The sequence below is a fragment of the Battus philenor genome, unplaced genomic scaffold (genome assembly GCF_028537555.1).
Source record: "Battus philenor isolate CCGP_79_NKW_IND1 unplaced genomic scaffold, ilBatPhil1.0.hap1 SCAF_18, whole genome shotgun sequence".
Classification (NCBI taxonomy): Eukaryota; Metazoa; Arthropoda; class Insecta; order Lepidoptera; family Papilionidae; genus Battus; species Battus philenor.
Window position 1 is genome coordinate 3,560,386 of NW_027181680.1, and position 16,773 is coordinate 3,577,158.

Genomic DNA, 16,773 nt, shown 5'->3' on the forward strand with positions numbered 1-16,773 from the left:
TTTGAGAAGATTGTGTAACAGCAGTGAAAATCATCATTATTATCAGCATTATACCTGCAGGACAGTTAGCTATAAGGCAATAATATATAAAAAATATATATAGGCAATATATTTCCAATAGAACCTGTTGGAAGCGGCTTTCATTCCGGGTCTTCTTTTCACCTTATGAGTGGACGTACGATCTTTAGTGTACTCCGTCTTTGTGGTCTCCACTCCAAAAGGTTAAAATCCCAGTGGCCATCAGTTCTATGCTTGAACATCATACTAACATTAGCTTAATTTCAAAGAGTACATTTGAAATTACTTATTGAAATATATTTAAAAAGCGATTAAAAATCCATTCTATTCTCACAAGTACGACGTAATAAAACTCAAAGTAAACTTAGAACGCTTTAAAGGGACCGAAGTCGACATTCAGACTACTTAACAAGACGCTGTCAAAACCAGCAAGGACCTAAATAACTTCCAGGCTCTTTTTAATCATTTCCAATACCATCTATTGTACGTATTTTACAATCGAATTTTATTTCTTGAGTTAAATTTATAAAATTCATTGCAGATATTGTTTATACCCAAAGATTATTATTAATAACTGCACTATGGAAATGTATTATGTCATAAGTAGATAAACGCAATGGCGTCTTTTCTAATAATGTATAATATTATCGTTGTTAACAACACTTTGTCTTGGCTTAAAAATAATAAAATTAATTTCTATAAATGTTTCCAGAACCTTCTTCTTGAAACGACTTAATTAAAAAAAAATGAATCACGAAGCTCTGTACTACGAATTATGCTATCTATAACACTTTTTGTATTGTCTTTTTTAAACTAGAAACTAGTAAATTGTTATTTGTATTATACGAAAGAAGTATATGACTAACTTTATTAACACTTTGCTTATGATTACTAACCTTCATCTTTTATTATAAATAAATATTTTATTGAAATCCAAGTAATTAAGAAATTTTCCGCTATGTCCTTTGTCGACCATTCGATTTTCGTACGCGTTTTTCTATTTTCTCCATTACCATGAGCCGGCAGACGCTGCATGGGTAAGCCCCCACTAGATAAACTGATGATATAGTTAAAATCACGGGAATTTGATGGACACGGGCAGCAAAGAAGAAAAAGGATTTAAAAAATTGGAATTATAAAAAATAAAAGTGTGATATTATTGCATTTCTTGCATTTTTTATTTTACAATTTACTTAAAGTTATGGATATATTTCGTAACATTTTAGATCAAATTTGATATAAGAACATCTATTTTTTTTTAATTTAAATCTATAAGACAACATTAAAACTATTATAAAATAATGCAATTACACACAAATATAAATAACAAAACATGGCCAGGAATTGTTTTTTAATGAAATCATTTTAATGAATCAAAGTGTCTTTACCAACTGCTTTATGTAAGCCAGAAATGAATAATACGGAAGGTATACTTGTACTCATCATTAATAAACTAGTAAGGAAACAGTAGTCACTTTATTATGTGCTGATATGATTATTTCACATGTTCTATATTATAGAAAAACCTACCTTCCCATCCTCTGAAAATTAATTGAGTTATTTTCTTATCTTTATTGTATTAAATAAAAACGCCCAGTAAAGTAAGCCCAGCGGTAGAGGATTGAAACTTGTGATCATAGGTTGAGAGTTCGATTCCCTGGATATAGTTTTATATAATTCACACTTTGTGCAATAATTATGTAAGATAGCAACTGCGTATAAACAAGTTTCCTGAGTGTGTTCAGCAGCGTCCTGAACGTACCGTAACATCACACTGCGATCTCCAACCCGCCTACAAAGCGTGACGATTATGGTATATCTACATATACTATATGGGAAAGGTCTACCTACATATACCTACGTAATATTAGTTAATACATAGGCTACTTGATATTTTAATTAATAAAAATCCCGTTTTATATATCTTGTCAACTGTATTATCGATGGAGATGTAATAATATATTTTAGATATGATACTTCAATTAAGTGAAGGTATCCCCAATCCCTAAGGGTTCTCGATAGTCCACTATGACCCGTTAGACGTGGCGAGGGTAAGCCCCTACTAACTTGACCAACGACTTATTCAATGTCGCGGGGATTCCCTAGATGCAAGCAGCAAAAGACCGGTTATTGTGGAGAAATTTAGAGGAGGAAATAGGCCCGCGTGCGTCGGCTGATATGAATGAATTAATCTCTCAATATTTTATTAAAGCAAATAAATATGATGACATAATCATTTTTATAAAATTTATCATTTGTTTCTGTTCCTCGAATAATAATGAATAATGTGCAAATAGTAAATAAATAGATGAAGTGAACAAGTAAAAAAAAATGAATAAAATGCGAATGCAAACACAAACTGCTTACTTATTCATACAATGATAAATTCTACCCGAGGTGTTATCCAGTTGAGATTGCTTAATCCCGTTTCGAATAGCAAGCGTTCAAACACAGGATTTGCGTTTCTACTGGAGTTGCATAACAATATTTATATTGCGTTGCAAATTGTATTATGATGTCTGTGTCGTGAACAGATTTTATTGGTCACTTGTTAGCGGATATTTTTATACGTAACACTTCTATAGAGTGCTATTGAAGTCTTAAATACACTAGTCTAGTCCACGGAGCCTCCATCCAAGACATTCAACATCTAGGTTGGTTTCGAATCTGGTTTAAATTGTAAAAGTAACCAAAAAAATTCGTCTGAATTTCTTACGAATACTTCTCAGGTTAGGGCGCGTTTATAACCTTTTCAGCTTCATGTTGAAGGATGCCATTTTAAGAAAATGCAGTCAGATTCTAGATTCTTTCAAATTAGGGTTTTCTGGCATTCTTTTAATGAAGTATATAAGTTACTGTAAATCATGGTCCTATGTTGATAGTAATAAGAAAAAATAATACAGTTGCATGTAGCGGCTTAAACCGAGACTTCTGATAGAGTTTGAAAAGAACTTAAAACTAAGCGCTGTGCCACGTCAGGCCTGCAGAATTTGTAAAAAAAATTACCTATTTATTTATTTAGGTACACCAGCAGTACATAAGTTAAAAGTACATTAAAAGATACCGTATAAATAATGGTTTAGTTAGAGGTTCCTTTATAGGTTAACAACATTAAAAATTTACCATACACAACATTGTAGAAAGAGAGACTACATTAAGGCAAAAAAATTTGAAGAGGATACTGGCATAGGACTTTAGAGGGTAAAAGAGCTCTTAATTTGAAAATGTTTCTTCTTCGAAGCTGTGTGCTTAAAAATACTCAATTAAATTTTTAAATCTGTTCATTATAGTGCCTAGTACTTATTAGTACATAATAGGACTTCTAACTCTTTTAAAAGTACCCATGGTACTTTATTATGCATTAAAAACAAAAATTCTTCCGTATAGCAATCAAAAAAAATCCAATCCGGTAATTAAAGTATTACGTAGGGGTCCGAAATAAAGCCCCTGAGGGAGCCCTCGGGCTTTGATATTAAAAACGAGGCTTAGGTCATTGCCATCAGCGCCCTTCTCAAGCACACGAAGCGAAATCTGTAACTGGCAACGAGGCCACATTGACCATCAATCATAAAAAAAAAAACAAAAAAAATCATGAACTCTTTCGTGTCAATGACGCGTTGTATATAACACTAACTAACGTAATAAAATAAACAATAAAGGAGTTAATGATATTTATTAAATAAGCACCACTTAAAACTTTGAATATAACGCGCCTAGTAATAACTGGAAATTATAATAAGTTGTACGCATTTTAGAAGGGGGCGATTAATTTAATGAGTAATAAAGCGAACAATATAGGGTAGACCTTAGCGAAACATCGACCATAAAATTAATTAAGAGGAGGACAAAGTAAACAATCTATTTGAGTGCTATCTCCTAAACAGTATGTGCTGTACCATATAATAATAGAGAAAATATTTTTCGTTATATATTATAATGAAATATTTGAGACTTTTTTAACTAAGGACAAAGACCTTATTATATCCAGGAAGCAGTTAATGATTGGACATTTACGATAAGCAGAAAAATAGTATAGAACTCCTGAAGATATTACCTTTAAGTATTCTAGAACGTACTTATTTCTATTTTCAACAATATTGAAAATGTGTTACTAATAAAACATATAATTCATTATTTATTATTATTCAAGGTAGAGGGACCTTGTCTAAGTTGGAAGAAGCTGGATATAGGCCTCGTTGAAATTTATTGAAAACATATTAGTGGAGAGTGGGCTGTGTTCAGCAGTGGACATGATGATCTTCTGAAAAAAAAAACCTTAAAGCAAGATAGCTATGAATAAATACATAGTAAATCTGTTTAGCGTTATATCTTTGAAGTCTTTAAAGAGCGAATATCAGATAATTTTTGGAATTCTATCTATGTAGCATTGGTAGGAAAATATTAATTTGGTTAGGAGTCTAGTCTGAAAAGATAAACGACAATGTCTGCCTGCTACGCGAGTCGTCTATCTCGAGCATCGTACCAGACCCCTCTTCTTACACCGCGATGGATCCGGCATACGCAGGATCATTCAATGTTTGTTATTCCGAGAAATTACTTTTCAATTTTTTTCAGAAAAATGTATGCTATTTTTGTTTGTTACTTTTGTTACTTACTTTGTTTTGTAGCAGGACAAATCATCTAACATCGATTTGATATTATCAATGATAGTATTGTCTTTCGAGAAAGCATTTTTAAAATTTTATTTATAATTTTTTTTATTAGTTTACACTTTATACAAAAATATACAAAATGTGATGAGTAGCAATACGTTTTTGTTAACATAAAGACATAAATTGTCTTTAGTTTAATTATATCGTAACCAGCCAGGTATAGCAAAGACGTTCTATAACCAATTGGCCCGATGTCGGTTTGCGTATCACAGAGGTTACCAACCACTGATTATTCTAGAAGGCCTCCGTCACTTTTTCTCCTAGCGGTAACGCTTTCCGAAGTTCTAGAAGGCTTCCGTCACTTTTTCTCCCAGCGCTAACGCTTTCCGAAGTTCTAGAAGGCCCCCGTCACTTTTTCTCCCAGCGCTAATGCTTTCCGAAGTTCTAGAAGGCTTCCGTCACTTTTTCTCCCAGCGCTAACGCCTTCCGAAGTTCTAGAAGGCCTCCGTCACTTTTTCTCCCAGCGCTAACGCTTTCCGAAGTTCTAGAAGCCCTCCGTCACTTTTTCTCCCAGCGCTAACGCTTTCCGAAGTTCTAGAAGGCCTCCGTCACTTTTTCTCCTAGCGGTAACGCTTTCCGAAGTCCTAGAAGGCTTCCGTCACTTTTTCTCCCAGCGCTAACGCTTTCCGAAGTGGTAGTAAGGTTCCCAGATAATAGTAACCGACACAGTCAAGGTTTGGCCCTCTAGAATGCCCTAGAGTCGGAATAACAAACGAGCATTTTCGACGAATAACAACCTGAGCTCAGGTCCCGTAGTTGGGGCATTTCAGCCTAGCCACTTTATGGAGCATCAGTCTAAACCAGAGACCAAACTTTTTTGTGTCGTAGACCCCTTGCCATGTTTTTCCGGGTTGGGCAGACCCTCTACTTACCTGATATTGATTTCCTGTAAAATTCTAACTGTAGTGAAGTTTAATGTTAAAAATTTAAAGTAAAAACACATGTTAATTTATACATTTATTAGGTTTTTACAAGTTCAAAATGTATTGCGACCACAAAGCGAATACCAACATCCTACAACTTTCACAATTTTATAAACATATATAACAAAATTTTTACTTTATAGGTACTTTTATAAATAATGTTAATGTTTTGATATTATAAGTTACTATGATGCAAGTAAATAGGTACTATCAGTGTATGTGTTGAGATCCGCTATCGTGGACCCCCATGTTCATGTCATGGATCCCCAAATTTTTTTTCGCGGACGTAGACTCCTTGCAGGTTGTCATAGACCCCTAGGGGTCGATATAAACTACTTTGGGAATTACTGGTCTAAACAATCTAAGAGTTAAGCGACAGCTCAATCAAATGAAATAATAGATTGTAGTGTTAAGAGTCAGGACTTCCTAGAGGCCCTCTAGGTTTTAAACTAAGCGTCCTTTGCGCCCTGCTTACACGCACCCATAGAATATGCATATACCATCTGGGGAGTAATGTAAGGCAGGACCAAAAAATCTTGATAAAATATAAGCACTAGACTTACTATGCACTAGAAGTTTTTACTTAGAAATCTGAAAAAAAAACCGCGCGGCTAAGACATTTTTTATGTCTTTCTAGCAATCATATTTAATCTTTTAATACATTACGTTATTATTTATGTAATAATTGGTTTTAAATACATTTTTAGTGAAATTTCATACAAAGACAAATTAAAAACTTATAGGTTACTTTATTTTAATTATGCTTCTAGGTTTTAATTTTATCATCATCGTTATTATTAGAATAATAATATTAATTGTTATTAATTGTAGGTCTACAATGTGGTATTTTTTAAGATATATCTTACAACATTACAAATTCGTTCACAAGCGGACCATAGTATTTATGTAAATATTCCATTATAACAATGTACATTTGAAGTATAAAATAAATACACATTACAATTAAATTTCATCATTTTATTATATAAATTAAAATATATTAAACAGAACACGGGTGATCGATTTTAATCCTTCCATCAACGTCCATGAAGACGGGACTAACTTTCTCAATGTACCGCATGAGTATGTCGTAGTCAACGCCTATGACTTCCACGTTTCTTCTATTCTCTGCGATCATCTAAAATGAGAAACAATTATAATATTTAGAAAATAACTATTAGAACCTGCAATACGACTAATGTTGGGTAAACATGGGGTTTCCATATAGATTTCCGATAGGGCCGGTTCAAAGCGGCTTACATCCAGTGTCTTTAACAAGGCCTTTCCACCTTGTGGATAAAAGAATCTTGAAGTTTCGCCGGACATTTGGTTTGTGTGCTATGTAATATCACTATCTAATATCCCCATTGCAATACCACGCTTCTCTTCGAGACAAGACAAAAATCGTTTTTTAATATTGACAATGCGAACCAAAAGTTTAACTCTTTGTAAGGAATATTCCCTTTCCATTAAGTTTAGCGTATATAAAAACAACTACATTAACACTTACAAAGAAACCATCTCCGCCATTCCCAATGAAGTCAGGTGCAACAACCTTATAGTATTTATCTAGTTGCAGTGGTTCGTATCTGGGTACAGGGCAGTCGATGCAACGAACTGTTACGTTCAGAACTCTGTCGTTCACTTGTCGCGATCCGTCGAATATCGGATGAATACCTGTTTAAATATTAGAATTATTCTTTGATGAGATATTTCTATTGAATATCGAATAAGAAATATTGATAAAGAACCAATATCAATGAAAAGAAAACAGCAAACTAATATGAAATGTAGTAAATTGTATTTCGATCATATATGAAAGTATGACAAAATATAATCTTCTTAGGAATTTGCAAGAACCTGAATTCTTTGGTAGAAATAACTATCGAACTCAATACAGGCTTGTTCGACTGAGCGGATAAATTGGAAATAGACATACTCTTAGGTTCACCGACTGTAAGTCGATTTAGAAAAGTATTGAATAGTAGATGATATAATTTTTCTATGAAATTGACCAGTACCCTTATTTCTACGACTTTTAATTTGATATGACCGAAGTCACATATTTACACACACACACACACACACACACATATATATATATATATATGTATGTATATATATGTATGTATATATATGTATATATATATATATATATATGTATATATATATATATATATATATATACACACATATATAAATCTAGTTGTTACATTAGTCAACTCAAATTTTTAATATATACCTGATATCTGCAACATCCTAGCACCCGGGAAAGGTATGTTAGCCACAGAGAATTCCAACATTTCTAATATATGATCACCCCTTAATTCAAATACTTCGATGTTGTTTTCAAATGGAGTCGATAAAAGAACTGACTCGAATGTCAATACTGAAATCATTTAAAGTATTTTAATTATTGTACCATCTGTCACTGTAGGTACAGTATTTGTACGTAAATATAGTGTGTACAAGAAAGTAAAATTTAATGACAATTGGTCAAAAAAGTGCAATACATTTACACCTATTTACAATCATTCTGTAAAAGGGATCACTCTAAAATACATTTGTTAAATTTATTTTATCCATCAGTATGTGACTAAGAAGTTATCTTCTATCAGTTCAAAGCCAGAAAGGATGAATACTATATAATTTTAAAACTCTTTTTATTTCTATATTATTATTACATCAGTGATTGTATCTGAAACCATTGATTTTTGATACATTGTTCCTGCCATTAGATAATAAATGAGCTATATATTTACCCTTTTATAGATTTTATATTTAGAAATATATTAAAGACGTAAGTTTTAATAATATACAAATTGTTCTAATAAATTTTTGACCTATTTTAAATTTAGTTCTAATTCTCCTTAAGACTGCTATAATGGTATGGTTATGATTAAATTGTTTAGAAAACGATAATAGCTACGAATGTTCTTAGTCCAAAAATATTATTGATAAATTATTCAATTCTCCTTTTAACTAAGTAGCGACCTACAATACAGGATTTTACGGAAATAATAAATATTATTTTAATCAAAAGAGAGGTTTGATTGTATGTAAATAGCTTACCTCCTTGCGGTATATCAACCCGTATACTACCTTGATTCATGGCGCAAAAATGTGCATAACTCCAATTATTTCCTTGTGCCATTGGTATCGCCTGAAAAAAATACTTATTTTATTTTTAATTAAAGTTAAGAAATAACCCTTTTCTTCTTTATCTTACTGACTATAGCTTGTATAATTTTTGTCTTAAATCATTTTTGACGATTTCAATTCGGATGACGTTAATGACATGATTGCTACCATTGCGTTAGGGTTAAAAATATAAATTATCATATGCTAATAGCATATATTGGGGACCACGCCTCAAAGAAGGAATTGATACGTGCTCGGGAGCTAATTCACCTCTACCTACTAACCGCGTATCGTGTCGACATGCGAATTCAAAGCTGTGTTCGAATTTCTATTCAAATGCGCAAAGATGGTTTAAAATAGGAAGTATTGTGGTCGTAACGGGCAAAAATACGGAGCTTGATCGCTACAAGAGTTATTAGATCCTTGCGAGTCCTTAATGAATTATTTGTAGAGAGAGAAGATATTTGTTACTAACAATATTTAAATGAAAAATATTTTTTCACTATATAAAAGTTACTTCCTAACTTACATCACGTCTAGTTATGATCACCTATTTGAAACAAGCCTTAATTTCAGTGGACATAACTGAAATGCTTTTGACACTGCAATCCGAGCAACTAATAATTGAATTAATAACGTACCGCGTATCGCTAGAATTCAAATCAAAATACTTTGTTCAAAACACGGTTGATCATTTATTCATTTTAAAGTTAAAAAATGTGGTATTTCCTTCCAGTAAACTAGAGGAAAACTGTAAAGTACATATTGACAAATATATACAGGTAAATAATAAATATACTTAGATACATACATATTTGTATAAAGATAATATGGTTTTAAAGTAGGTAGTATATGCAATGTAACCGTGTGTGCACACTTACAAGGATATGGTGATACACATTCCATTTTTAATATCAATCACGAAGACTACGTAGAAAGTGCTCACGGACCATTCTCTTAAAGGAAACGAGATCTGTGGCTGCTTATATGAGAGAGAGAGAGAGAGGGAGAGAGAGAGAGAGAGAGAGATCCAAAGGGAACAAATAGTCTTGAGAAACAACCACGGTTAAATAAATTATTTTAGGTTATAAGCGTAAAAGTGTTATTTATCACGAACATCATATATCTCTTATTAACAAGTCGAGCCTACTAATTCCTCGGATAATGAGATACCTTAGATTTGAGAAAAAACAGACGAGGACTATCTATTAACATAAAAAAGTGCAATGCAATGGCTTGGAGGTGGAGTCCTAAATCCCCAGATATGTTATTTTCTAAGAAATAATCATTCTTGTAAATAAACATTCGTTGAATTTTGTTTGAATCTAGTAATAAAAGTTTTTGAAAGTTATCTAGGATGCTATTGTAAAAGCGTATACATTTGCGAGCTCAATTAAATCGAGTCTAAGATTTATAAAGTGCGATCCAAATCAGTTAAATATTTTTATTTATTATTTTATTACATTTATAATATTTATTTTATCTTATTTAATATAAATATATGTGTCATATACATTGGTATGTATGTTTGCGAATGTTTATGTATGTTTATGTACGAATATTTGTATAATATGTATGTTTAGTATACGTTACCTACTCATTATTTATTTATTCTTCTACTTATTCCATACTATGGTTGTCTGTAAGAGATTACCCTGTGTGATAAGACCGCCCTTTATTTATCTTTAAATTTTTGGTATATTATCGTGAAACTTTTTAAATGTATCTTAAGAATATTAAAATAGATTGAATAAGCTTTGTTTTTGTACTTTGTATGAGTTCATTTCCGTTGTAAATTGGTAATAGCAGGTGGTGCAAAAATAAAGTTTTAATGTGGAAATGCCTAAGATATTTAAATATACTTCTTATTAAAAAATCTCAGTATATCTACATGATAAATGTTAAAGCACGGTGATATTGAGTGCAATTTGTAAAAATAAGGGCATATTAACATTATAACATTACTTTTGCGCCACCTGTTATATGCGGACACATATTAATCAGAAACAATAAGGCCGTCGGATATTATACATAGTAAATGATCAAGACATAAATTTAAAATAATACTACAACAATATCGTAAATAATGATAAAATAACTTACGGCATCTAAATACGCGTCGCATATAAAGTTGCCCAAATTACACTCATTACAAGCGCATCTTGACGATAAATGGACAACGGAAGTTCCAATTTTCCTCGTCGCCAATTCCGTAATTTCAGGTAGATATTCATTTATTTTTGCTATCACATCTGGAGCTATATGTTCAGAAAAATAAATTAAATATCAATCTAATTTAAAAGTAAATATGTTTCGAAACAGCAATTTTCAAAAATTACCTTGTTCAATTTCGTTTCCTATGTAATGAGGATGGCCTTCCCAATCTAGAAGATTTCCGTTGTCGTCGAAGAAGAGTTTTATTTCTCCTAAATACTGCGTGTGCGCCGCCGCTTGTACAACTAAAACCTAAAAAATTACATATACACATTTTCATTGAAATGGTTTTTGGTATAAATTTTGGTTTTATTATTTTCACTGACTTATACAGCCTGTATTACAGAGAGTTCCAACAAGACCCGTTCCTAGTGGCCTGTATCCGGCGTCTTCTGAGGTTCTTAACTAGACGACCTAGTTCCCACACCTAGTCCACCTTGCGAAAGGACTTTTTACTCTGCGTTTTCTCGTCCGTCGCCTCTATTTCAGAACTTTGAGGCTCTAGCGACCGTTTTGTAAAGAAAATTAAGTAAAAATGGTATCTAGAGCTTACCTGTCTAGACTCTTGTTGAACTACAACAGGGTATGGTCCTTGTGGTTGGAAGGTAGCGTTTGCAGGCACGTCTGAGTTGTACAATAGACTATGACTATGACCTCCCACGACAATATCTATATGTGGACCTCCGTGCAGAGCTATTTCTCTGCAATGATATATATATATATATATATATATATATATATATATATATATATATATATATATATATATATATATATATATATATATATATATATATACGATTTTGCTGCATCATTTCCACGTACTAAATTTCTAATATTAGATCCAAAATTGATAAATATGTTTTAAAATGATGGTCTATTTTCAAAATGGTTTATATTATTATTATGTTGACCTTCAATAATTCTAGCACTTTTAATCTTTTCCTATTACCCATTAGTACGTTTGCCAGTTGGTAAAACCCTTCGTATATTCTTCTTCAGTCTCGTCTATTTTTATACCCTGTGCCTCGTAATTCACCCACTTTTTCTTCCCATTTATCACCTCAATTCCAGTTCGTAGCCAGTACACACAAAAAACACTACGCTTATCGAGCGATCGTTTACTTTAATGTCTCTTTTATAATACTGACGTAATATCCACCTTCACAATGCATTTTTTTTTTTCTGGAAAGCGGTAGCCCTCTATATTAGGATTTTCAGGAATCGCGTTCAAAACGGAGGTTCGAAAGCTGTTGCTTGAGAGGAGAGATCATAAATATCAAATATATACATATATATAAATATATTTACACACACATATATGTATATGCAGAACATACATTATATGTAGAAATGTTAATATACGGATTAAATTATATTTATATTTCATTGTATTTAGTCTCAGTTATATTAGGTAATTTTTATCTTTGTTATTTTTTCTTGCTATTCCTTTTTTTACTCTTTGATTATATTTACTTATTTCTCCTACCTTGATTAATCTATCTCTGACCTGCCTAAACATTTAAATGGTAGAAAATACCTACGGCATTAAGTTAACGGCATATGCATTATGTTAAAAGTGTTTGAATAAATAAAACATTACAGACTTATCTAATATTATAGTCTCACTGTTTTCAAGGTCTTTCTCTCTTTCTTTGATTTTCTATTAAGTATCAAAAAGTATTTACTTTTTACCACTTTCACTTTCCTCTTCCTTATATAGTATGTTCATCCCGTTGAGACTTAATCTTTTGCGTTCCCTGCACTTATATTTTATAATTAAAAGTAAGCAGTTTCATCTTGTCTGATTTTCTCTAGTCTTTTTGTGCAGTTGTGTATCAATGCTCAAGTTTGAAAGCCATAGATTAAAACTGCTACAATATTAGTATTAATTGGCCTAGTTTTAGTTATTTTATGAAATGTATAATAGTAATAAAATCAATAATTAGTTGCTCACCTATCAGTGTCTAAGCCGCAATGTGATAAGACAATTATTATGTTAACGCCATCTTCATGTAATTTCTGAGCTTCCAATTTAACTGCTTCTATTTCGTCAGTAAATTTTAAATTTCCAGTAGATGCCAACTCCTAAAAAAGTATCTTTTTAAAAAAATCAGAGATACAGTTGTATTAACATATATGAAGTAAATATATTTACGTTAGTCGAAGAAAGGATGACGCCTATTATACCAATTCTTCGATTATTTCGTTTCACAATTATACTTGGATAATACAAGCCCTGTATTGAAGGCTCCAAGTCATCGATGATATTAGCTGTTACCACTTTAGATTGTAAATGTTTTAAATAAGGCACAACACCTTCGATGCCGTTGTCAAACTCATGATTTCCAAGAACCTGTTCAAAAAAAGTAAATTGATAAATGTTAAAGTATGTTTTAAAAAAATATATTTTTGTACTAATTATACTCGTATATTCACATATACAAAGACGGAGAAGGTAGACAGACAACCTTGTTAAGGTTTTCAAAATACGTTGGGTGTCGTGTTATTGTTTATTCTAAACGGTTCTATGTTCAGCAGTAGGCATCCCTTAATTGAAATTGTAATAAAGAAATTCTTTTATTATTTCTGAAATATCATAAGTATTCATTAATAGCTAGCTTAATCCTCTGTACTAAGAAATGTATAAATGATTTACAAATATAGACAGACTAGTGAAAATTACAAGGATAACATTTATTTTTGTTACATAAAAACATTTTTTATTTACGATTTAAGAGGATAGATGGTCGTTGCCGCCTTAAGATTCTGAAGTGGACACCACTGATGCATAGCGGAAATAGCTATTTATTAGTCCTTTCTTACTTAGGATGGACTTCCGCAAGGTAACGCTTGAATCTATTAGTTATGTTTAGTGAATTAACGGCAGTAGTTGTGTTTCGCATTGTTTGTCGCACGCGCATTTATCAGCGGGCTGGCGGGCGGTGCACTTTATTGCACGACTACTGCTGCATAGCGGAAGTAGCTATATATTAGTCCCTTTCTTACCACTGACCGGAAAGCATAGTGCAGGTGAACAGATAGCATTGTTACGTTCGTATAAAAATGCTGGATAAATACTGCTTTCGGTCCCATTGGTAATCTATGGGGAAGTTTATGTCTAACAAAGGACATCCTGCAGATGACGATGACGAATACGATGATGGTCTAGGCATAGCGGCTTTAGCACCTTAAATTAGGTCAGTCGTTTTAGTCCAGAGAGGGCCACTACAAGCCATATGCCTCCCCCAAAGATATCTAAGGGAGAGATTAGCAAGGTAATAAATAAAAATAAAAGCTCGTAAAATTGTAAACAAATAAGATTAACTAAGATAACACAAAATAAAGCGATAAAATTAAAAAAGGTGATATAGAATAATAACAGAATATAAGAAAATGTAAAAAGTAATGAGGAATGAATGAAAGGCGATACAGAGCGAAAGGGAAAGACAGTAGAATTATAGAAAGAATGAAACGAAAGAAAGATAATATGATGTATGAAAGAAGAAAAAAAAATAAAAATATCTGTGAAAAAATTAAATAAAAAACGAGTCCCTGTCCCACACAAGATAGGGGGTACGAGAGGCTCCCAATAGCGGGGGCCATAAAAAAGGGGGGGATATATCAGCAGGCGGGTTGGCAATCGCAGTTTTGTATTATCGTACGCACAGAACGCTGCTGCTAATCTCCTGTAAACATGTTAGTGAGCAGTGGTAATCCTGTATAATTAATGCATCGAGTGTGAATTATATATAGCACTGTATAGCTGAAATTGAATCCGCGAGATACAATCCCAAGTCAAAATATTCAAATTTCGGACCAGTAAATACTAATTCAAACAGATATTAAAAGATAAAAGAAAATTTTGATTACATGAGCATCGTGTGGCAGCATATTCATGAAATCCTGGGTCACATTCCACCGTAGCAAGTTATACCAGATTGTGCCCTGGAAGCTATCTCCGCCATTGAGCAGTAAGGAATCCGGTTCTCTTTTAATTGCCTGCCTCACGACAGTGGCAAGACGTGCAAAGCCTCCGATGCATGGCGCGACGGATGGATTACAAATGGAACCCGACGGGCTTGTCTCTACGAATCTTAAAGTAAAAATGAAACAATTTAACATACAATCCTTTGAAAGGGTAATCTCTTTTTCATAAAACCCGTGATACTCAAACACAAACAGGTGCACACACCGGCAACAAAAGCGAGCGCTTAATTTATTTCATTGTTTTTTCCACTTGACCTTTTTTCCGGAATTCTTTTTAGAATCTTTATAATACAATTTATTTTTTGGTATTATAAACCTAACAATTAATAAATCAATGGAATTTAAAATACACTAAATACTAAATCCCAAGCCTCACACATTTTTGTACGCACTTTTAAGAAAATAAATATTATCAATATTTATTCATTCATTTTCGTCTCTCTCATTTAAACTTTAGCTATTTCTTAGTTCAAAAGGGTCTGGTCTGCTGTATAGTTGTTTAAATATGTCGGTTGTACGTATTGCTTTTACGGAATCTTTTTATATCAATTTCAAAAGGTTGCGTAAAAATAATTTCACAGTATTTACTGAAATTGCATCTTTATGATGGTTTTGAACTGTAGGCATAGCATACTAGAATTCTATTTTTAACGCAGGTGTTGATCTAATGGTCTAATTTTTACCTTAATGAAATCATTACGTTGTTTTTGAATTAATAGCTTAGTATTTATTACGCTATTGCCAAAAGAAATATAGTTAATATTGCTTTATATTATATATACATACCTTGCGTGAAAGTCATTATAATGCAAAATATTTAAACTGAATTTATTTTCCGCACTCACACACAAAAATACGATCATTAAAAATATTATTTTCATTTTAAACACACTTTATATATTTTATAAGTAGGGTATGTAAATGTTAAGTGTATTTACACATAAAATAGTTTACTCAGCTGCAACGTATACATATATTTAATATTTTTTGTGAAATATTTAATTCTATTTATGTAAGATAACCGATATTTCACACTACAAATAATCAACAATTAATATGTTGTTAAAAATCTTTATCGCGCTTATCGTAAGAAGCATGACGTTACATGTTTGTGTACAGATATTAATTATCATACATATTAAAAACGGTGGCAATATCTTAATACAACTTATATATATGTATATATATATATATATGTCTATATGTATGTATACATATGCAAATATATATTTATATATATATATATATATATATATATATATATATATATATATATATATATATATAAATTGTCAGTGAGAAAACAAGAAAATCACATGTAGAAATAGACCGATGACATAATTAAGGTTATGGGAAGTCGAAAGTCGCTCATGACAGCGATCTCTGAGGCAGACCCATGCTTTGCAGTGAACGTCTATTGGCTAATATGATGATGATGATAACGGTGATGATAATGGCGATGATGACTATCTGCAAAAAAATATTCACAGTGACCAATTGAGTACGTTATGACATAAAGGCCGAGATATGCGTAGAGCACAATTTGATAGAATCTAAAATCAGATTGAACCTCCCACTCCAACTTAAATCTAACGATGATTAAGTAACCCACAATAAACATAGATGGGTGTTATTTTTGTGATCACTTTCTCTACACTTTTTACTTATTATTTAGTAGTCAAAAATCATTTCCAAGCTTTGTTTTCACTTAAAAATTCCGGCACACTAAAAATATTTTTTAAAATTTTTTGCACACTTTCGAAATATATTAGTAGGTGCTTTAGAGATATTACGTGGGTGTGTATTCTAATACT

The 16,773-nt window shown here is 32.1% G+C and overlaps 1 protein-coding gene across 1 annotated transcript; it reads right to left on the minus strand.

The window, feature by feature from the left end:
• Positions 1-6,614: 6,614 nt before the first annotated feature.
• On the minus strand, positions 6,615-15,905 carry LOC137920316 (apyrase-like). The gene is made up of 11 exons (XM_068763612.1): positions 15,746-15,905; positions 14,843-15,065; positions 13,128-13,325; positions 12,927-13,057; positions 11,523-11,670; positions 11,095-11,221; positions 10,859-11,013; positions 8,687-8,777; positions 7,857-8,003; positions 7,125-7,291; positions 6,615-6,752 (listed from the first exon to the last, which is right to left on the minus strand). Exons 1-11 carry the CDS (start codon positions 15,838-15,840, stop codon positions 6,615-6,617), a joined length of 1,620 nt encoding a protein of 539 aa, XP_068619713.1. The 5' UTR covers positions 15,841-15,905.
• Positions 15,906-16,773: the final 868 nt, after the last annotated feature.

Coding starts and splice junctions, on each gene's coding strand:
- LOC137920316 (XM_068763612.1), bottom strand. CDS start 15,840: ATGAAAATAATATTTTTAATGATCGTATTTTTGTGTGTGAGTGCGGAA. Junction 11,671..12,926: donor TGCGGCTTAGACACTGATAG/GTGAGCAACTAA, acceptor ATATCATTGCAG/AGAAATAGCTCTGCACGGAG. Junction 6,753..7,124: donor ATGGCGGAGATGGTTTCTTT/GTAAGTGTTAAT, acceptor TTCTCATTTTAG/ATGATCGCAGAGAATAGAAG.